The sequence below is a fragment of the Adiantum capillus-veneris genome, chromosome 22 (genome assembly GCF_014529385.1).
Source record: "Adiantum capillus-veneris isolate H3 chromosome 22, ASM1452938v2, whole genome shotgun sequence".
Lineage (NCBI taxonomy): Eukaryota > Viridiplantae > Streptophyta > Polypodiopsida > Polypodiales > Pteridaceae > Adiantum > Adiantum capillus-veneris.
Window position 1 is genome coordinate 55,127,454 of NC_140952.1, and position 22,041 is coordinate 55,149,494.

The window sequence follows — 22,041 nt, forward strand, 5'->3', positions numbered from 1 at the left end:
ACTGCATTTTTTACTGCTAGTTTCAATGTTCTCTCTAGTTTGAGTATTCTCTCACCGAGACGGTAAGTGGTCTTGTGGCAGGCAACCTGTAGCAGGGCTACAGTGTTATTGGCATGGGACAGATAGTTAGTTACAGTTGGGCTGGAGTTCACAATGGACGGACTCTAGCCTGGGTAGTCACATGTGGCAAGTGATACGGATGGTGGTCCAATGGACACCGTGGTCAGCGCATCACAATAGTAGTTTGGAGATAGGCTTAGCTGGATTGAAATATCTCGTTCGGTGTTGGTGGCTCTTTATCATACATATATATGTGGTTGGTTCCAACGTGGGATAGCATTTTATCATCATCATCATCACTTTGTACGGTCGAGCGTCTTGAGTCTCAAGTCTTGAGTTCATGCCCAACACGTCTGCATCGTCCTTGCACATTGGAGCCTCGACACCCCCATTGTACCCTTGAGTTTGGCCTTGGAGCTGAGTGTGCTGCCAAGCCAGAGTTTGTATGGTTCTTTGAGTTTGTCGAGTTCCGCTGAGTTTTGAGTCTGTTGTGCCTTGAGTTGTTCCATTTAGTGTGATTTTTTTTTTTGTGTTGGAGTGAGGTTTCTTGCATATGGCATTGAGGAGCATCCATTGTAGAGAGAGCATGACACACTTTCCCCGCTACAGGTGTTCTCATTTTTTGGCACACCCGGTGGGACCTCAACTGAAGTCTCACTCCGTCAATAGTCGAGTTAAGGAGCTTGCTCCTGTGCTAGTCTGCTGGTCTCGATTGGTATGGTCCAGCTTCAGCTTAGTCTCGTCCAGCTTCCCCTCGACCAGCTTGTCTAGTGTCTCGTTCGGGCTAGTAGCTCTCGTCCTCATCTAGGTGTCTCTGGTCTCGGTCTAGCCAAGTGGTCTAGTCACTCGCTCTGGTCTAATGGAGTCTGGACCAGTGTTCAGTAAGTTAAAGGTCTTTGTGCCCAAAGCTTGGGTGGGCTTCTGATTACTGCATGACACATACGAGGCAATCCAAAGAACGACGAAGTCCAATACTGAGTCCTCTGAAGTACTACCGTCAGAAGCGCCAACCATTTGTGCGTAGTAGAAGTTCACCAGCCCCGTTACCCCTACCTTCCTACACAGTTACGTCCACTCCCTGAACCAATTCTTCACCTCCCAGGTCACCTTCCCCAGTAAAACTCTCACCCACTGTGTTACAACAACCTCTTGAGCAACAGGCTCAAGAGCAAATATCCATGGAGGAGCTGACAAGCGTTCTGGCTATGGCAAACATCAAGTTCTCGACTTTCAAAGGCCTCTTTACAGAGGATGCAGACAACCATGCTAGGATATTTGTATCCCTTTGCAGGGGTCGTGGCCTCAACAGAGAAGACGTGTACCTAGTACTCTTCCCATCAACCTTGGATGGCTTAGCAGATAAATGGTAGAGTCAATTTGCAGAGAACCACTTTGCGACTTGGGCCACATTACGAAAGCAGTTTTGTGAAGCTTTCACACCAAGGGACTTCCAAGAGAAGGTTCTAGATGAGCTGGCCACCTAATGCTCCAACCAAATGAGACTTTTGCAGAACTCATGACAAGAACAAAGTTTCTGGTTGTCAAACTTCCCCAACAACGAGGCGAATTTATGGTTAAGAATGGGTGCATCGTTGGCGTATGGTTCTTTGAGTTTGTCGAGTTCCACTAAGTTCTGAGTCTGTTGTTCTTTGAGTTATCGTTCTATTTAGTGTGATGTTTTCTTTCTGTTGGAGTGAGGTTTCTTGCATACTACAGTGAGGAGCACCCACTGTAGAGAGAGAGCACAACACACTTTCCTTGCTACACCAGCGGTATATGTGAAAGTGTTGACATATTGGCAGTGACCTCTAAACATACGCTCCATCATGCAATTGAAAGTTGCTGATGCATTAGCTAACAAAAGAAACCACTAAAAATATATATAAGCCAAAAGAAGTATGGAAAGCAATCTTGTGGGTGTCTTGTGTAATTATCTTGATTTGGTGATAGCCGCTCTTTAGAACAATCCTAATGAAAATCTTGGCACCACCAAGGCGATCCAACATATCATCAATTCGCGGAATGGGAAACCTGCTCTTCACAATTATTTTGTTGAGTGCCCTATCGATCCACATTCTGAAGGTGCTATCCTTTTTCTGAACATGAAGAATTGGAAAACAAAAGGGTGAGCTACTAGGGTTAATCGACCCACGAATTCACAATTGGTAACTATCGCTCTGAGTACGCGAAAGCGAACTCCGAGTATCAGCCTCTCTTGATCACGTGTAGATTTCCGCCGGAGTACTTTTTGTTGCTAGCGCTGGTCCTTTTGTGTGTTTGAGAGAAAGCGTGGGCTGACTTTATCGACTCCCACACCTGATAGGAAGATGTTGCTAAATTGGCTTTATCTAACAGAAAAATAATTCTAAATGAATTATTGGATTTATAAGGGAGAGAGTTTTCTTGCTTGGAACACCAAGGAAAAATAATTCTAAATGAGTTATTGGAATTTTAAGTGAGAGGGTTTTTCTCACTGGAGACATCCGAGTACAGAATATTCCTAGTGCGTCATTCAAAGTAATGACGGGAGCACTGTGAATGGGAATATCTTTAAGGCCACCAGGAACGGGTACTTCTGATGCGTCACATCGGATGGGTGACAGAGAGCATCGGGAAGAAGTATCCGACCATCCAAGAACGGACATCTGTGATGCGTCATCGGATGGGTGACATAGAGCATCGTGAAGGGGATTGTACCGTAAGTTCGGTAGGAAAGGACTAGGTGATGGGTATTCCTGATGCGTTACAAGGTGGGTGACGGGTGCATCGGAAAGGGGATATCCATAGTCGAGAGGAAATCCAAACTGGAAAAGAGGCGTAAAGACGCAAGCACAAGAATAAAGATGGGTTCTGAGAAACTTTTCTTAAAAAGCGGAATATTTTAACGCGTTTTCCGAGAAGAGCTGACGCTTTCTCGCAAGGAATCTATGTCTGCATTGCATTTGTGCATGTAGTTGCATCCAGGGACGCCTGGAAAGTGTTGTGAAAAAGCATTGTTTTGAACTTATAAGGTTTTATTGAGTTTTTGGGCAGGTTCATACCAATTTTAAAATATGCTGACCGCCCACTTAATAAGTGGGTAGCCACTTAGAGAATAAAGCAACAAAACCAGCCAGTGAATTCTCTCTCCCTATTTCGGGTAGAGCAGCGGCAAAAAAAAAAAAAAAAACGGCCGCAATCTCTACGCGAGCAGCTTTTCGTGCCGTGGTCAAGGAGCTATAAAAGCACCACATGCCCTCACAGAAAAGGGGGTTACCAACGTCAGCAAGAGAAGACTCTGCCGCCAGATAATGCAAGAGATCGTGAGACTACGAAGCACGGAAGTCGCTTTTCCCGCGCAAGAGCGACCGACAGGTATCTATTGTGGATTCGCCATACAAATTGTTGTCGCTTGTTTGCGTGTGTGTTAGCAGGTACTTCATCACGAAGGAGAAGCGAGAAGGCTTCGGCCTACGCTTGGGAATTCTGGGAACGGAATTCGGAAATTGTCTACAAAGTCTCCGATACATACGAAAAAAGGATTGAGAGCTCGTCTCTCGGATTTCCCTTACGGGAAGGAACGACCATCGAGTCAGAGAATTAGAACGGAGGGGTTTTCTCCTGTTCTTGTGCTTGTAAAAAGATTCTCCCTAATAAAGAATTCTCTTTAAGGGGGGGGACCAGCCCATCTTTTGGTCCCCAGTACTGTGTCGATCTTCTCACTCTCTCTCTCTCTCTATTTATTTCTCTCTATATCCTCTGGCTTCAGTATTAAGTGATAAATTCTATTTATCTTAGTATATTTTATATTGTTATGCGCTCTCGTTTGTGACAGTGGTATCAGAGCATGGTCTCCTCTCTTTCTCTGTAAAGGAGGACGACTCTGGGAAGATACAGGAAGAAGCCATGACAAGCCAAGAGAGAAGTAAGCAGGTGGAAACCTAAGTCCTGCAGGAAAAGCTCGCAGAGCTGGAATTTTATTTATTCTTCTCACTGCAAGAAGTCAACACAAGACTTGGGATTCTTTGAGAAGGCGACAAGAGCATGATGCTCAAGAACCTAGAGAATCCAAGGAGCGGAATTCTCAAGATCGTTCAGAACCAAGAAGATATCCATGAACATCAATCTAGAACCATAGCCAAAAAATCCCGTCATCTCGGGAAGGATATGAAGGTCTATAGACCTAGGAACACTTCCAGTCAAGTTTGATACTTTTGACGGAAGGGAAGATGCCCCGAAAGCTAACGCTTTCATTCGACAAGTTTGAGGTTGCCTTTGCAAACGGCAATTTTTGAAAAAGCGTCGAAGATGAGGCATGTGACCAAACACCTCAAGGGGATTGCAAGTACTAGGTGGTATACCAAAGCTTTGCAAGGAACTTACAACAAGACTTGGATTCAATTCAAGGCTGAATTTCCCAACAACTTTTTTCCTCTACGCTTTGAGGAAGGCATCCAAGAAGATTGGGATCAGTTTGCCTAATAGGAACACGAGCGAGTCAAAGCAAGTAGTGGTTCACTCTTGCCAAGGTAGCTCCATTCTTGATCCTCTCTGAGGAAGGAAAGATGAACAAATTTAACGAAGGACTTTTGCCCGAATTTTGTAAACCCATCTGCAAGATACTTTGGAGCAAATGGTGGAGTTAGCAATAAAAGCTGAAAGTGTACACCTTAGTGTACATAGAATACAATCCCCACAGCCGGACGATAACCATTGAACACAGAAACAACGAATTTTTGTTACCTCTCCTCGAAGGATATATTGCTATCCGGAGAAAGTTTGGAGTAAGGGAATTCAATCTAACTCCTGAGTTTTTGACCCTCGAACTTTAAGTGAGAGGGCAAGTCTTTGATCAAAGTTGAATCTTTGAGGAACTCATAAAATGCGTTATTGCTTTTATGCACGAGATATGCATGTGTCTAACCAGGACATACACTCTCGAGTATTTATGAGAGTAGGATCAATTTGAAACATTGTTTTCTGAGATGAATTGGTTTGCTCAACCATCCGGAAGGTCAACTATCGATCTCGTATCCGGTAGTTCAGCAACAAATTACCTGCTATTGCGGGTAGGACGGCAGAAAGGAAGGAACCATTCCGAGCTTTCAACCAAGAAAAGCTTTTACTAAGCTTATGAACCAACATCCCCTACCCGGTCAGGGAAGACATGGTAGTGCTTTTCGCACAAGTGAATCAACACTCTCTTTATGAGGGAAGGAACAAGTGACGACTACGGCCTGTGCTCGAGGAATCCAAGGATTGAAATCCTAGTTTATTTGATGAGCAGGTTTTGCTCTAAGTTCGAGCCAAGGGATCGTCAGATTGAGCGTCTTCGCTCTAAAGATCTTACAAAGGGAAGGTAATTTCCCAGGTTCACCAAAACTCTCAGCTTAAGAATTATGTACACCTTTGGGTACATGGATAACATAGACCTATTGCAAGGAATTGGATGAGAGTTTGTTATACTCTCTTGAGCGCCTTTTTGCGCGCAGGGATATTCCGACACGAGAATCTCTATTTGAGATGTGTTTGGTAGAAGGAATTTGAGTTTCTCTACGGAGAGGAGGTTTTCTAATGGTCGTTGATCATTGAGTACGCTTTGTGCATTTACCATTACAGTAGCAACTTTTGGTTGCGGTATATGTTTCTCCATGAGCAGGTCAAGTAGCATTTACACGTTGCTCGAATAAATTCGAACTAGTATGTTCGTAAGAATATAGTTCGCCAACCGTTTCAAAATGGTAAGAATTACATATGGGAGAACATCCCTGAGAATCAAAGAGGGTTCGCTCTATTGTGAACCGGGTTTGAACGTACGTTCAGAAAATGCTATGGCTAGAATCCTATCTGCCTGAGATTTTGCAAGGCATCATTGATGCTCGCAAGGTGAATCATTTTTTATGATTCTGAAAGGAACAGACTCTAATGGGCGTCCGAAAAACATTGCTGGTGGTAATAACTCGCAGGAGGAAAAGATTGGAAGGAAGTGCCGCCGTGCACAAAGAATCTTCGGATTGGAACCGTCCGCTTACGTTGAGCGACGGCCCGAAACAAGAACCTCCTTTAAGGTTATCCTAGACTTTGTTTGTGAAGGAAGACATCGAGATTAATACTCTATGATTTGGGCATTCCCTATGTGGGAGGACACAAGAGGTTTAATACCCTTAGGACTAACAGCGCAGCATTATGCGCAAGGAGAGATACCTAGATTGATTTCTAGGAGGATTATTCTTATCGGATTGAGATGGTAGACTTGAGTTAATAGATTCTCGGATGAGGAAACTTCCGATCTATTGGAAAGACGCGAATGACGAGATACATGGCTCGTAACTTTAATGAAAGGTGAAGGATATCCTCGAGGTACTAGAGGAAAGACATGAACCGGTAAGGTAAGTATTGAATTATTGAATTATTGTTTAATTTAATTTTTAAGTTCTCTTTTGAGAAAGGACTAGCTCAACTCACCATTGAGCAAGATTTGGAATCTTTCCGATTTCTCCCCGACAGTTCAGTTGGACCTCTACAGTTGAGGACAACTGTTTATAAGTGAGAGGGATGTTGCTAAATTGGCTTTATTTGTCAGAAAAATAATCCTAAATGAATTATTGGATTTATAAGTGAGAGGGTTTTCTCGCTTGGAACACCAAGGAAAGATAATTCTAAATGAGTTATTGGAATTTTAAGTGAGAGGGTTTTTCTCACTGGAGACATTCGAGTACAGAATACTCCTAGTGCGTCATTCAAAGTAATGACGGGAGCACTGTGAACGGAAATATCTGTAAGGCCATCAGGAACGGGTACTTCTGATGCGTCGCATCGGATGGGTGACAGGGAGCATCGAGAAGAAGTATCCGACCATCCAGAAACGGACATCTCTGATGCGTCATAGGATGGGTGACATAGAGCATCGTGAAGTGGATTGTACCGTAAGTTCGGTAGGAAAGGACTAGGTGATGGGTATTCGTGATGCGTCACAAGGTGGGTGATGGGTGCATCGGAAAGGGGATATCCATAGTCGAGAGGAAATCTGAACTGGAAAAGAGGAATTCGCGTAAAGACGCAAGCACAAGAATAAAGATAGGTTCTGAGAAGCTTTTCTTAAAAAGCGGAATATTTTAACGAGTTTTCCGAGAAGAGCAGACGCTTTCCCGCAAGGAATCTATGTCTGCATTGCATTTGTGCATGTAGTTGCATCCAGGGACGCCTGGAAAGTGTTGTGAAAAAGCATTGTTTTAAACTTATAAGGTTTTATTGAGTTTTTGGGCAGGTTCATACCAATTTTAAAATATGCCGACCGCCCACTTAATAAGTGGGCAGCCACTTAGAAAATAAAGCAACAAAACCCGCCAGCGAATTCTCTCTCCCTATTTCTGGTAGAGCAACGGCAAAAAAAAATAATAATAAAATTAAAAAAAACCGGCCGCGATCTCTACGCGAGCAGCTTTTCGTGCCGTGGTCAAGGAGCTATAAAAGCACTACATGCCCTCACTGAAAAGGGGGTTACCAACGTCAGCAAGAGAAGACTCTGCCGCCAAATAACGCAAGAGATCGCGAGACTATGAAGCACGGAAGTCGCTTTCCCCGCGCAAGAGCGACAGGTATCTATTGTGGATTCGCCATACGGATTGTTGTCGCGTGTTTGCGTGTGTGTTTGTAGGTACTTCATCGCGAAGGAGAAGCAAGAAGGCTTCGGCCTACACTTCGGAATTCCGGGAACGGAATTCGGAAATTGTCTGCAAAGTCTCGACTCCCAGTACGTACGGAAAAAGGATTGAGAGCTCGTCTCTCGGATTTCCCTTACGAGAAGGAACGACCATCGAGTCAGAGAATTAGAACGGAGGGGTTTTCTTCGGTTCTTGTGCTTGTAAAAAGATTCTCCCTAATAAAGAATTCTCTTTAAGGGGGGGGGGGGGACCAGCCCATCTTCTGGTCCCCACGATCTTCTCACTCTCTCTCTCTCTATTTATTTCTCTCTATATCCTCTGGCTTCAGTATTAAGTGATAAATTCTATTTATCTGAGTATATTTTATATTGTTATGCGCTCCCGTTTGTGACAGAAGAGCTGGTGCAGAGCCGACTGGAATAGGGGCAAAGGGGTAGCGCTAGAGTGGGGGAGAGAATGACGGCCAAACACAGCAAGAGGAGAAAGAGAGAGAGGCATGGTAGGTTGCTCTTTTTTTCAGCCGTAAGACATCAACACTGGATTTTTTTTTTTAATAGATGAACACTTCCCCTGCAAATAACCATCCAGGTCCGAGCCATGAGCTGTTCAACGACTCCCTCATCATTCCTCCTGCATAACCTAAAAAAGGTTCGGGCCGGGAGATATAGAGGCCTTTTACAACCAAACGCCCCGCGAGATTGCAGTCTGTGTCGTTTGGAGGTTCAAGCATACATTGAAATGCTCCCCGGACATCTTGTCTGCGTCGTTCTGAGGTTTTCAAGCATACAACGAAACACTCCCCAGACATCCCATTTGCATCGTTCCGAGGTTCAGACAATACCAAAACAAGATTTCTCACTATTCCACCCGAGAGTAAATCACAAAGCATTGAAATCAGTATCAAACCAGAGTCAAACAATTTAAATTGGCACCAAGACAGGTTTAATACAGATACCATCCATTTCAAACAAATTCCAAACAAGATCACCAAACAAGTTCTTAAATAGATTCAGAAAACTGAAAGCATTCTTAACATCAGTCAAGCTCGAGAGTCGACATGGCTTCCATCTTGAAACCTGCACCAAAATTAGGGTTAGGTTTCTTTCATAAGGTTGTAGCCGACTGCAACATGGTCCATAAGCTCTCGAATAGTCGAAACAAGCCTCTTTAAACAGTGTTCTGGTGGCAGTGATGGTAGCCCCAAGATATACCAATCACACTGGATCTCCAAGATTTTTGGTTTGAGAAGAGACACCATCTGTGAGATGTCGAGAAATTTCAAGTTCTAATCTGCTAGGGTTTTCGTGGCAAGCATTTCAGGATACCCCACTCTGCCAGAAGCTGCACTCCGAAGAAAGATGTCTTAAGGCATATAACTTCGGGCATTTTTTTTTCTTGAAAGCTTGCCAAGTCCTTAGAGTGTGCGGGGTAGCTATAGACATTGACCACTGCATGGCACTGCCTCTGAGAAAAACAACAGCTTGAAAATAAATTCTTGATCCTTCTCTTGCAAGTGATTTTTATTATTTATGCCCTATAAGACAGCGCGATGAAGTCGGGAGCGCGCCCGATGTGCGATGAAGTAAGGGTCGGAGTGGCTAATAAGTCGGGGTTTGGACACAAAAATTCTTTAATCAAATTTCATGTAAAGCTTGGAAGCGCCATCTTGCTCTGTTTGTTCTTTGGTATGATCGGTATGCTTTTAGAAAAGCACACGCCTGGAGCTCTAATACCACTGTAACGGGGATGGGCACCATGTGCCAACGGAAAAGAACAAACTCAAGAACTTTAAGCACTTCAAATAACAACTAACTGAAAGAGATGGACAACATAGGAGACAAGGGGTGGCGGAGTTCCACCCTAAGAGAGCACTGGCCCCAAACCTTGGCGCCCCTTTCGGTATTTATTTATATTGCTTGAACTAAGTAAAACTTTTATGGCTCTGCTCTGCATCCCCCGTGGGTAGACTGCTAGAGTGAGAGCCCATGGGTCATATTTAAAGACCCTTGGCCTCTAAAAACAGTTTACATGAAAAGCAGTCAAACTCAAAAGCAGGTGTCCAAAAGCAGCCAACACCAATTGCGAAAATCCATACAGCTGTCACCCGCAACGTAAAATGTGGAATTTCGTATTGTCTGCCACGTCAACATGTCAACGCAAATTATGGGGGTTCCGTACAGCTGCCATGTCATCAGGTTCTACGCAAGGGATTGTGTATGCGGGTGATCCTGCTTAATTTTTAAGCCTTTAGGTCGCTTGGGCCCCATCCGACGGGGTCCCATAAGTTGGCGGGAACTTCTCTTTAGAAATAGGCCACTCGGCAAGACTTTGCAAGTTGGTAAAACTTATTTTGCTACTTCTGCTTTTTCTACTCCTTGTTCTAGGAATTAGGACCCTCGGCAGAGATCTGCAGGTTCGCTTTGTTCTTCAGTGGCTTGATACGTCAGCATTTTGTGACAAACTCCCTTTCAAAGAGAAACAAGAAGAGGCCAACCACTTGAGAAGTAAGTTCAACCCCTTGAGAGGGACAAAATCAACACCAAAAATCAGCCCCAAATCCAAAGAAGGTGAAACCCTACTCATCCTCTAGTGCTCCCCTCTTATTGAGAAGGAGAGACAAGAATATGTGAAAGAAGAGAAGTGCTTCAAATGGGACCGTGGTCAAGCAGGACACATAGCGAAACAATGTGCAATCAAACAAAACAACAAGGTTTCTTCTGAAGACAAAGCCAGGCCAATGGTCACAATCAACGCTATCGGAGATGTGGTTGGCAACACAAACCATACTCCAGCGATGCACCATTTAATGCACCATTTACTGAAACAATTTCAAGGAAAGCAAGCTTTGTTTTTAATCAATCCAGCGGCAAATAAGAATCTCGTCTCTTGGAATTTAGTGAAAAAACTTCACTTGAAGAATGATGACATGGAGACACCCTTAGAGATTCACCAAGCTCTAAATGCCAATGACAAAGACTCATTGAAGACAGTTGTAGCCTTCATCGGCAAGCGGAAATTTGAGCTTCAAGGTTTCAAAGATCAAGACACCTTTTGTATTGCAAGTCTTGATGGCGTAGACATCATATTTGGCATGCCTTGAAACCATAGAGTGGACTCCGCTATCTACTCTCAAGAGAAGACCGTCAAGTTCACCCATAAAGGCAAAAAGCATGAGATCAAAGCATGTGTAAGCGAGGACACAATACAGATGGTAAGCCATACTCAAGCCTCTACAGCAATTAAGAATTGTGTGCAATGTTGTTTGCTTTATATAAACGATAGCCATGATAAGATGCACATTGAAAATCTCTTATCAACCACCTCCAAAATCACGTAAAGATCATCAAATACATACCATCCCTCGCATATCTCCTCCCAACATTGTGCCTTATCGAGTGAGCCGTCCTCAATAAGAGGAAATCAAGAGGCAAGTGGAAGACCTACTTAGTCGTGATACACATTTTGGTTTCGTGTTTGTGCTTTTGCAACAAGGCCTCAGCCTATGCTCAGAGATTTCGAGAACGGTCCGTAGGGCTTCATGCTCTAGGAACAAACGGAAACAGAATTGAGCGCTCGTCTCTCGGGAATTTCCCGCATGAGAAGGAATTGACCATCGAGTCCAATGATTTAAAACGGAGGAGACACTCCGGTTCTTGTGCTTGTAAAAAGATTCTCCCTAATAAAGATCCTCTTTAAGGGAGGGGGGGACCAACACATCTTTTGGTCCCAAAAAATGTGTATCTTCTCCCTCATCTCTTTTGAGTTGAAAGCTTATTTGTTTTCAGCTTGATTATTATTTGTGTGCGCGCCCGTTTATGACACGTTTCACCCGTGTGCACTGCCGTACAGGTCCTCCCTACGCCATTTCGTTGCTATCGCCCCCTGTCCCCTCGCTGCTGCCCGCTTCCCTTCCTCGCGCTCTCCCTTCTCTCCCTCCCTACTCGTCCCACCTCAGTTTTTTTTTTCCCGAGAAAAAGATCCACCTATTAGTTACTGAAACTGCCCAGCTGCTGGGTCAGGATCGATGACACAAGTCCTCCCACAGATGCCCACTACTCGGATCCTCTGAAAACAGTACTCTGCCACCTGCGGGGCCTCTACTGCAACTCGCTGTAAGCGTCCCCCACCCTGAAGCTCGAAGAAAAGGGATGGAACAATCTCTGAGCAGGCCCTGACTGAGATGAGAACCTCCAGTCGTGTGAAGGCTCCCATCCACTCGGGTGCTACTAGCTCGAGAAGCGTGAGCCACTCAGCTGGAACTGCCTCTGAGATGTCCTGGCACGTGCTCTGCACCCCTCTCATGCCGTGTAGCTAGAGACCCTGCACCTCCTTGACAAGCCTGTGAACTCTAACCAGTCACCTAAAGAGCGTGCTGGACCCGTTGCCATGGGACCCGAGGAAACACGAGGCCAACTACCAACCAAGTGGCCTCTCTGAGTGCTAACCATGGGGTTCTAGACAAGGGGCTGCCGTAGGTGCTCCCACGCCTTAGTTTCCCCCTCTGCTATCACCCCACGCCCCTCGCTCCTCTCAACCAACCCGTCGTCCGCGCCCCCATATAGCTCTTGACATAAGAGGTGGGAAAGATCATCGATATACAGCTTCTTGGGCGAGGATACTACGAGATTGAGTTTGAGACTCCCAAGATGGTTGTGTAACTCATCTCGATGAACTCGCTTGCTATCCGAGCAGTCAGGCTCATTACCGATAGTGGCGGCATGGTTTCGACCTTGTTTTTGATCTTCTTGCTCATGAAATAGATCTACCCATCTCGGTCTGCTTCCCCAGCCCGAGGAGAGAGTATCTCCCGCTTCTTTCGAATATGGTTCCAAGATCAGGGTAGTCTTGGAGACCCCGTGCATGGCAGATTCAGTTGCTACCAAGGCTACAGGTATTCTTACAGTATGCGTTCTAATACGACACTCATACTCTTTCGAAGGTGGTTCTTCTACCTAGGGTGAGTGGTGGGTTGCTACGCCAGAGGGTGGAGTATTCGGGACTCTCGAACCAGTGCTTCATTTGCAGGCAGATGGGCACTTAGCGAAGGCCTCTCCTCGTAGGAGATCTCGACCCGTAGCGCACGGTCAGTCCCCAAGGGCTAAACATGCACAACAGACAGGTACTCGACACACAGGCTAGCACTTCGACAGAGGCCAGCGACCATCCAGCTGATGGTTGGCAGCAGGTGCACGATCGCCGTCCACAAGGACTTGCTCGCCATGCTGTCTCCCATGATGGCCGCTATCCTGCAGTTGAGCAGCATCAGGTTCCCACACGGAACTATTTCAATCCTTTCCAGCAAGATTCCCCTGAGGAGTCTGCCTCCACCTCAGCTGCGCTACCGCCAGCCCCTCCCCTACCCCTCCGCCTACCGACACCTCCCCCTCCATCTCCTCCTCCCCTCCCCCCTCCTCCAACTCTCCCCCTTGCCCTTGTTGTGCCCTTAGCTTCATCACCCGACCCATCCCACACTCCCCCTCCGACACAGGGGACTGGACACTCACTTGGAGCTCGACGATCTGTTGGTAGTGCTTTCGCTACGAGCCGAATGGCTAGGGAAGGACGGCCCTACTTGAGGATGCCACCTCTAGTAGAGGTCTCTCCTATTGTGTCAGTCCGTCATGGGCTGACCAATTTTGAGATTGGCCGACAGTGGGATTTCTTTGACTATAGCTTCTCGCAGTTCCTCTGCGACCCATCTTCCGACCTTGAAACAGCTTGTCTCCAAGTTCACATGCTCTTTCTAGCTGCCAGAGGCACCGAGGCTTTGGATACAGCGGTAGGCTTTTCCTTTCCGTTGTGTGGCAAGGATCACACAGAGTGGACCTTGCACACAGATCTTGATTGACTCCAGGTCCAGGCTTTAGAGTTCTCACACCACAAAGGAAACTTGGGGGTGACAGATTTGATATAGAAACTTTGGCCTCTAGTCAAGTTCAGCGTGACGCCACCGAATACAATAGAATGTAGGCACATTGTGGTTCACTTATTCACCGACACTCAGAGCTCCCCTAGATATGCATATGTACATGAGGATTCTTGGGTAGAGGATGTAGCCCTACGGACTGCACGCTCTACTTGGGTCTAGGTGGGACAGTCACTTTAGACTCGCCTATCTAGAGGTTGCTTGGATGCGGATTACTGCCCATCCAAGCCGGCCTTGAACATAGCGAGGTTGGCGTTTGTTGCAGCATCAGTCTTTTCTCACTTATCCCATGAGGATTGTCTCATGGAATGTGCAGGGTTTAGGTGGGCCCCTGTTTTAGCATCAGAGGGGTTGCTTGCATAAGAGCTTCAGAGATGGCTTGTGGGTGGTATGATCGATATCCTTATGCTTCAAGAGCACCATCTTGGTGAGAGTTGAATTCGGTGATGTGGTCGGATTCTTCACGGCCGTTATGAGACCTTTTGGTTAGTTGCTTTTGGGCCTGGAGGCAACAAAGGAGGTGTATGTATGACTATTGCATACTCATGGCAGCAAGCCATTGTGGGCAGAGGTATAGTTGTGTTAGGCAGGGCCCAGTGGATTACTATGCAGGTTCATGGTTTCCTCGTGCAAAGTAGTGGTGTGGGCAAAACTTCAACATGTTGGAGGACCCCTCATATAGGAGGCATCCATGCTATTGTGCACGAGGTTGAGTTGGCAGCTTGGGAGCGTTAATGTGCCCCCTAGACAGCTTATCCTTCTCTGGCTCTAATTGCAGAGTAGGGGGAATGAATCTATCTCGGATAGATCGCTTCTACGCCAGTAGCTGAATGTGACATGGGAGGATGGGACTACCTTCGCACATCATGCGCCCGTGATTCTTACTGTGACATACAGACAAAGGAGTGGGAGTGCGTTGCTACGCATCCGCGCGAGGATTCTATTGGATACAAAGCTCAGAGATTGGGTGGTGGCACTTTGGACACAGAGTTTGGGCACTCAGGGCACCCCTGCTAGCAGAGTGGCCATTGGACTTGTTGAGCTTAGTCGCTTCTTCCTCCAAAAGTTTGCAACTCGCTTGGCTCTAGCCAAGGAGGAGGAGAAGCATCTCAAACGAGGCATTGTTTCCTTATAGCGGATGCAGGAGCGCCACCCTAACAGTCTTGGTTAGATGAGCAAATGCAACAGGGTCCACAAGAGCTGGCCACCATAGAGGAGCGGCGTCATGAGTTTGCCTTCCATCGGCAGGCATCTTAGTGGACCTAGCTAAGCGACAGAGTTACTGGTGAGTTCTTTGAGACTGTGGGGCCTCGCCATGTGCGCACCAGTGAGATATGATGGGTCATTTACTTTAGAGCCTGAGGATATGTGTGCAGTTGCTATTGACTTCTATCCTGAGTTGCTCTCATAGTTAGGGCGCTAGGATGCATGCAAAAAGCAGGTTTGGGCACAGATACCTTGCCTAGTTAGTAAGGAGATGCGTCAAAGACTAGAGCAGCTAGAGCAGCTCCACGAGGTCCTTAGGGCACTCCCCAGAGGTAGCTGCCAGGGGAGGATGGTTTGACTTTCAACCTTTTTTTTGGAGTATTGGGAGTTGCTTGGTCCGGATCTTTTTAGCACTTACGAGCACATTTGACACACTGGTGAGATGCCTAACAGCATGAGTGAGGGTCTTATATACCTTATCCCCAAGGAGGGAAGCTCCTTGGAGATTCGGCAGTGGCAGCCCATCACCATTCTCAGCTTAGCCTACAAAATCTTAGCAAAGGCTGTTGAGTTTAAGGTTTCAACCGCTACTTGAGAGCATTATACATGAGACCCAGACAGGCTTTGTCAAGGAGCGTAGTATTCTTGACAACATCTATCACAAGACGGGCACCACGTGCCAATAGAAAAGAACAGACTGAACAGACTTTTAACACTTCAATAACAACTGAATTGAAAGAGAGAGAGTACAAGTGACACGGAGTGGCAGAATTCCACCCCAAAGAGTATTGGCCCCCAACCTTGGGTGCCCCTTTCGGTATTTCTTTATATTGCATCAACACAGTACAAGCCGGTACTCCATACTCTGCACCTACTCCAGGAAGCAGCCAAAGAATGAGCCCTTTGCACATATTTGAAGGCCCTTGTCCTATGGAAAGCAGTTCACATGAAAAGCCTTCAAACATAAAAGCATCTGGTCCAAAAGCAATGCCAAAAAGTTGCCAACGTAAATCACGGAATTCTGTACAACTACCACGTCAGCAGTCAGCGCAAAACTAGAAAATCGTACAGTTTCCCACATCATCATGTCAGTGCAATTTTCGGAAATCCGTTCAATCTACCACGTCAGCAGGACAGCGTGAATTGCGAAAATTTGCTGCTGCTACTTCTATTGCTTCTGCTTCTATTGCTTCTGCTTCTTCTAGGGTTAGGCCCCTTGGTTGACATCTGTAGGTTGGCTCCATTCTTCAGGGCTTTGACACGTCAGCAGTTTGTGACAGTATTTCTTTTCTATTGGCACGTGGTGCCCGTCTTTACCTTTTGGGAGGCGTCCGCCCTCGCACGTCTCTGAGGAGAGGATCTTGTCATACTCCTCGATTTTGAGAAGGCTTACGATAGAGTTGATTGGGATTTCATGAAGGGCACTCTACGTAGGATGGGGTTTTCAGATGCTTGGATTAGAGGAGTGTCAGCTCTCTACAGATGTGCGCACAATTAGGTGCTCTTGGCAGGGGGAGCATGAAGCGTTCGGTTAGACAGGGTTGCCCTCTTGCCCCCCTTACTTTTTCTCTTCTGTCCTGAGGCGATGAGCATATTTTTTACTGCAGAGGAGGTTGGTTTGTGTGGTTTAGAGCTTCCTATTAGGGGAGACGAGTTGCTTGACGCTGGGTTTGCTGACGACTAGGGCATGTACTTGGAGGGCCAGGAGACCAATCTGCACAAGTGTGAGCAGGGGCTTGAGGTGTTTTGTTGTGCATCAGAAGCATTGATCAACTGGAGGAAGACAGTGGCTTTCTGGGTTGGCAGTGCTCCTACACTTGATTGGTCGTTGGGAGAGGGCTTCAGGTGGATCCCCCCGGGACTTCTGTACGTTATCTAGGCTGTCAGGTTGGCTTCGATTTGTCCCCAGAGCAGCAGACGACTCCCCTCTCCATTAGGAGGAAACTGCTTCATTGGAGTTTGGTGAGGCTCTCTTTAACTAGCAGAGTTGTAGTGGCCAACCAGGTGCTTTTGGTTACTATGTGGTACGTCACGTCTTGCTGGATCTTTTCGAGCTCTTGCATCAGCCAGCAGGAGAGGCTAATCAGGAACTTTTTGTGGTCGATGCACGACACTCAGTGAGCCCGGGCCAAAGTGTCGTGGCAAGTCATCACCTTACCATGTTTTCAGGGAGGGCTGGGGATCATTGACCCAGCATGGCAAAACAGAGCTCTCCTTGGGAAGCTTGTGGTCAGAGGACTCCTTCCATGGGAGGAGCCCTGAAAAGGCAGGTGAGGGTAGAGCACGTGGATCAGCAGTCAAAAGGCAGTTCGGGATCAGCCTGAGGTGCCTCAAGAGATATTTGGTTGATTCTTTGGAGATTCAATTTTAAGTGCCTGTCACAGTAGGCACTATTGAGAGACAGAAGGATATTGAGTCTCCTTGTTCAGCTGGAGGGTTATATTATTCAGCAGGCTTTCCAGTTCCATGGCTTTTATGAGCTCCTACAGAAGGTTTTTACAGCATATACTTATATCACTACCGTTGGGACTAGCTACACGCGTCTGGAGGGCAGTTTTAGCTCTTGTACCATGCTCGTAATTGATTGTATCCTATCATTGATAAATTCTGTGGTTGTATAGGTGGTTTCCTCATGATGTCACTGTATACTCTTTAAGGGTTTTTCTCGTATTTCTTGTATATTGACCTTGGCGGAACTTTATGTAATGCAAAGGCGTGTGTGTGTGTGTGTGTGTGAGAGAGAGAGAGAGAGAGAGAGAGAGAGAGAGAGAGAGAGATTTTTTTGCAGACTATAGCCTTGCTGTTCGGGCTCTTTCAATATAAGTTTCAGACTACTACAGATATATATGTTGGTGCCCCGTATGCCCTCAATTTTACGATGTGAGTGCCCTTTCTCACAGTTTCTGCTTGATAAAGATGCGGTCGTGCATGCACTAATGGTGATGGTTTGCTCATTACAGTGAAGAAGGGGGCTGGTGGATGTTTCCTGGGGCGCTTTTCATTTGTAAAATTATGCAAGCTCGCATGCTGGATCGGCACATTGCTAATCTAGAAGTCAGAGACCGTACAGTTTACAGCAAGGACCCAGCAAAGTTTTGGGACTCGTGATGTATTCTACTATACATAGCAGACTGTTCACAAATTAGTGTCACTCCCACTGTCGGGTTGTGGACCACAGTTTTTACAGGTGCCTGAAGAGGATCAGCCATTCACAGTAAAGCATACAGCCCTTCATGGGTATGATTGTAACATAGTCACACGAATTGTAAAAAGTATATCAATGGCCACGGGCCCAAGTGAGTTGTATACAACGTTTTAGTTTTTAGGAGCTGTGCCTTTGTCTTTTGGCTATCAAAACTGGGGTGTGGGACATCCTGAGAAATGTTAAATTGCAGTCAGATAATGTCAAATTATATGCTAGTAGGTAGTATGATGACTATGAGCACAAAAATAAACTTTTCTGGATGCTTTCATGTGGTATATTTGTTCTGATGGTTGCTATACAAGGACTCAGTTGCATCGTCTGAACAGCCATTTGTCTCAAGAGATCAAGTATCCCCTCCCCCCCCCCCCCCCCCCCCCAAAACCCCAATCACACCTCTATCTCTCTCTCTCCCCCCCATCGTGTGGCCAAATGCTTATAGCGGTAGATTGCACAAAAAACAGATTCACCCTTGCTCCTTTTAACTGCGTGTGTAGAGACACACTTCTTAACCAAAACTTAGAAAAGGGCTACAATCCACCTCGGTAAGGATAGTGAACAACTTGAAGGGCTGTTAAGTTGAGGAGCTCCCACCCATGCTTGTAGATATGCCACGGTGACCCATGCTATGAGTTGTGCACAGCTAGGAATTTTGGGGTTGTCATGAATTTTCGGCAAGAGGGAGAGATAACGTCTTCAAAATAACGTCTTCAAAAGGCCAAAATGACCTATGAGACCATCAGATACAAAGTGGTGAATCTAATACAATGAAGTACAAGTATAAAAAGTGCTGAATGTAAAATGTGAAAAATGAAAAATGAAGTGTGATTTGAAATGTGAAATGTGAAATGTGAAATGTGAAATGTAGAATAGGCCCTCAATGACACTCTGGGTTCTAGAATGCCTCTGATCCTCTGTTGGAGTCTCGGTCAATGGAGTGTGCTCTTGTGTCTCGGTCGCGGTCGCGGTCGCCTCGATCTCCCGAGCTCAGTCGCCTTGTCAATGAGGGTGCCTTTGGTATGAATGTGGGTACAACTCTGTGCTGGTGGTTGGTCTCCTAGCTCCCTTGATCCAAAGAAATTTGTGATCTATCTTTGTGACTATCGTACTCCATGTCTCCTCAGCAGTCTATCTCTATGTCGATGTAGCTCAAGTAGATATAAGCCAAGGCATCTATGATCCTGATACCTCATGACTCTATCTAGGGGTCCAAAACCCTCCCTGAATAAGTAATGGAATCGCCCTCGTATCTCATAATACAGAGTGCAGTGGCATATGTAGTGTAGCTCTGGCTTTGGCTCTCTATCGCATAGTTGGCATATCCTATACTCCATTGGTATCCCTCTAAATCTACTCGTCTCAATCTCCAGCTGGTGTGGAGAGAGAATGTTGTCTTCTTGAGAGAACGTTGTCCAATCTTCTTTTCCTTGTGCTGTAATGAAACCCATAGCCCTCCCTAGTGCCAAGCCCACGAGCCCAAGCACGCCCATTTTCGTTCAAGTCCGAATTCACGAGCTTGTGTGTGTAGGAGAGTCTTTGCACGCTCTGCCCTGGCTCAACCACCTCCTCCACATTTCCTTCCCCCTTTGCATACATGCAAAATCCATGCCCCTCAAAGACCTTGCTAATTGAAGCTTTAATACCACTGTGATGCGAGGGTGTGTGAAACCTGATACTCCAGCTTGCTTGTCTACTTCTATACACAACCCCTCGTGTTGGTCCACACTTGGCCCTTGGCCTCATAGAAGAAGTCTATTCAACTCATGAAAGTGAAAGTGTGTTCACTTTCGGGTATTCTATGAATTTCAATTCTCTAGCATACTATTCTTTCCCTAGAGCCTAACCTTCAATGTTGCATCGGAGGAGTCACTAGAAAGTATGTAAGATAGCACATGATTAGTTGAACATAAGGGCTAATTGTTTCTTGTAGAGTTACATGAAATATATATTACACAAGGGAATTTTATTTAGATAGTGAAATTCTTGATACATTTGGGATACTTTTGTTTGAACTCACGTGATATACTTACATCTGTTGAAGGTGCATCCCCCAAGGTATGTATGCAAGTATTTACACAACTATATGTATAGGTATAGCCATGGGCTCCATGCAGGTATATGTGCAAGCACATTTATCGCCAAAAAATCAAAGCCAATTTCTTGTATTATTGCATGTTTAAAAATAAGGATGGGCAGTTTTATTCTCCACTTGGTGGTCCATGTAAATAGCTATCCTAATTTTTTAGATAGCTGTAGAAAATTATAACTATAAGTACATTTGTGGGTATGAGTGTAGATATTTACACGGCTATATGTGTTGAGCAATCAGTAAGTCTTACTATACTTCTGAGAAGCATTTGCCTTTTACTTTTACATTTAAGAGGCAAATGTGAAGTGATCACAACACCTTTGTCCATGCATCCCCACACAGCAAGGTCGTAACACTGCTTTGTTTATTGAGCTCATAAATTACAACTTTGGTATGAAATTCTCAATTGGGTGCTTGAGAACCTTGTTACTACAATTATCTTTAAAAAAATATAAAAAATTGAGCCACCTCAAAGGGAACTGATGAATCACTAGTTATCACTTAATGAAAAAGTCTATTTGATTTATGAAACTCTCTTTTGCGGTATTCTATAAATTTTCAATTCTCTAGAATACTATTTCTTCCCTAGTACACACCCTTCAATGGTACCTCGGGGGAGTCACTAGAAAGTATGTAACATAACACATGATCAATTGAACATAAGCGCTAATTGTTTCTTTGTATAAAAAAGTGGAAAAAAAAAGTAAACTACTCCTTGAATCTAGGTTTGAAGGGAGTAGGGACTTTTGAAGTTTGAGAACCCCTCCCATAGTCATTCCCCACATGTTGTGCAAGGTATCGCAACTGAGTAATCACCCATAGCTCCAGTCCCATCTCATTGTCAAGGTGGCCATCCATCTCTTCCAAGTAAGAGTCAAGTCTCAATATGCATTACTTAGATTAGTGAATTTTAAGAATATTCATTAAACAATGCTCACACTTCAATTCCTTCTATGTAAGCAAATGAAGGAGAGGCCTTTCTCAAACATCACTTTTATCCTTGACTCATTTGATGACTCACCAACAAAAATTCAACTTTGTGGTGGAGGCAATAAAGTTGACATGGCAAGTACTCAATCCCCAGACACTTGTCTTGTTTTCCTATCAGCTTTTGGTATTTAATTTGTAAGGCTAGAGAGAGAATTTAGGTGTTCATCTTGTACTATGTTATTAGATGAAGTGAATTCAAAAAAAAAAAAGTAAAAATGAGCACCACATTAAAAGAATCACAAAGAGTTCCAAAGGGAGTGTCACCAAGAATCTTTAGCTTTGTCTCAAAACTAGCATAAAAGGCCTCTAACTTCTTAAATACATTTATTATGTTGGTGAAGTGAAATTAAGAAGATATCCTGGTTTTCATGCATATTTATTAGACTATAAGCAAAAAGTTGTAATTTTGAAAATGCTGGTTGGGAGGCAAAATTCAACGCTGGATGTTTTAGACCAAACTTGTGATCCAAAGCGGTTCTATAAGTCTCAACCAAGAACGTACATATTTTTGAGGGGAACTTACATGTATTTTGAGGTTCCAATTTTGCATAAATGATAAAACTCCAAAAGATAAATTTGTCATCAAAGAACCACGAAAATAATTTTATAGCTTATCCCGCTCAAGGCCACATATCTAGTTGTGTTCTTTTTTAGGATTTGGCTATAATTCATTGATATTTACAATATTGTTTGAAGCTTTTCGATTTTCTTGTTAATGTCTGTCATTTGAAACATGAGAATTTTCAATGTACCCATTTTTGCAATGAAAGTAAATCAAGCATCATTAGCTATAATCTTAAGTATTTCTTAGAGAGCATGCATGTCTATACACCCGAATGCAGCTAGAATTCACATCAATAACATGGCTTACTTAACAGATGATCCAATCCATGAAACGATGACACCCACACAAGTTTGCATAATT

At 44.9% G+C, this 22,041-nt stretch overlaps 1 protein-coding gene across 1 annotated transcript in view; it reads left to right on the forward strand.

Annotated features, from left to right (window-relative positions):
- LOC147429385 (ephrin type-B receptor) overlaps positions 1-18,357 on the forward strand; it is a 133,045-nt gene extending 114,688 nt beyond the window's left edge. The window contains exons 23-24 of the mRNA XM_086495601.1: positions 17,624-17,715; positions 17,796-18,357. Of these exons, the coding sequence (XP_086351727.1) occupies positions 17,624-17,715; positions 17,796-17,943 (240 nt within the window). The 3' untranslated portion in view covers positions 17,944-18,357. The remainder of the gene's footprint in view (positions 1-17,623; positions 17,716-17,795) is intronic.
- Positions 18,358-22,041: the final 3,684 nt, after the last annotated feature.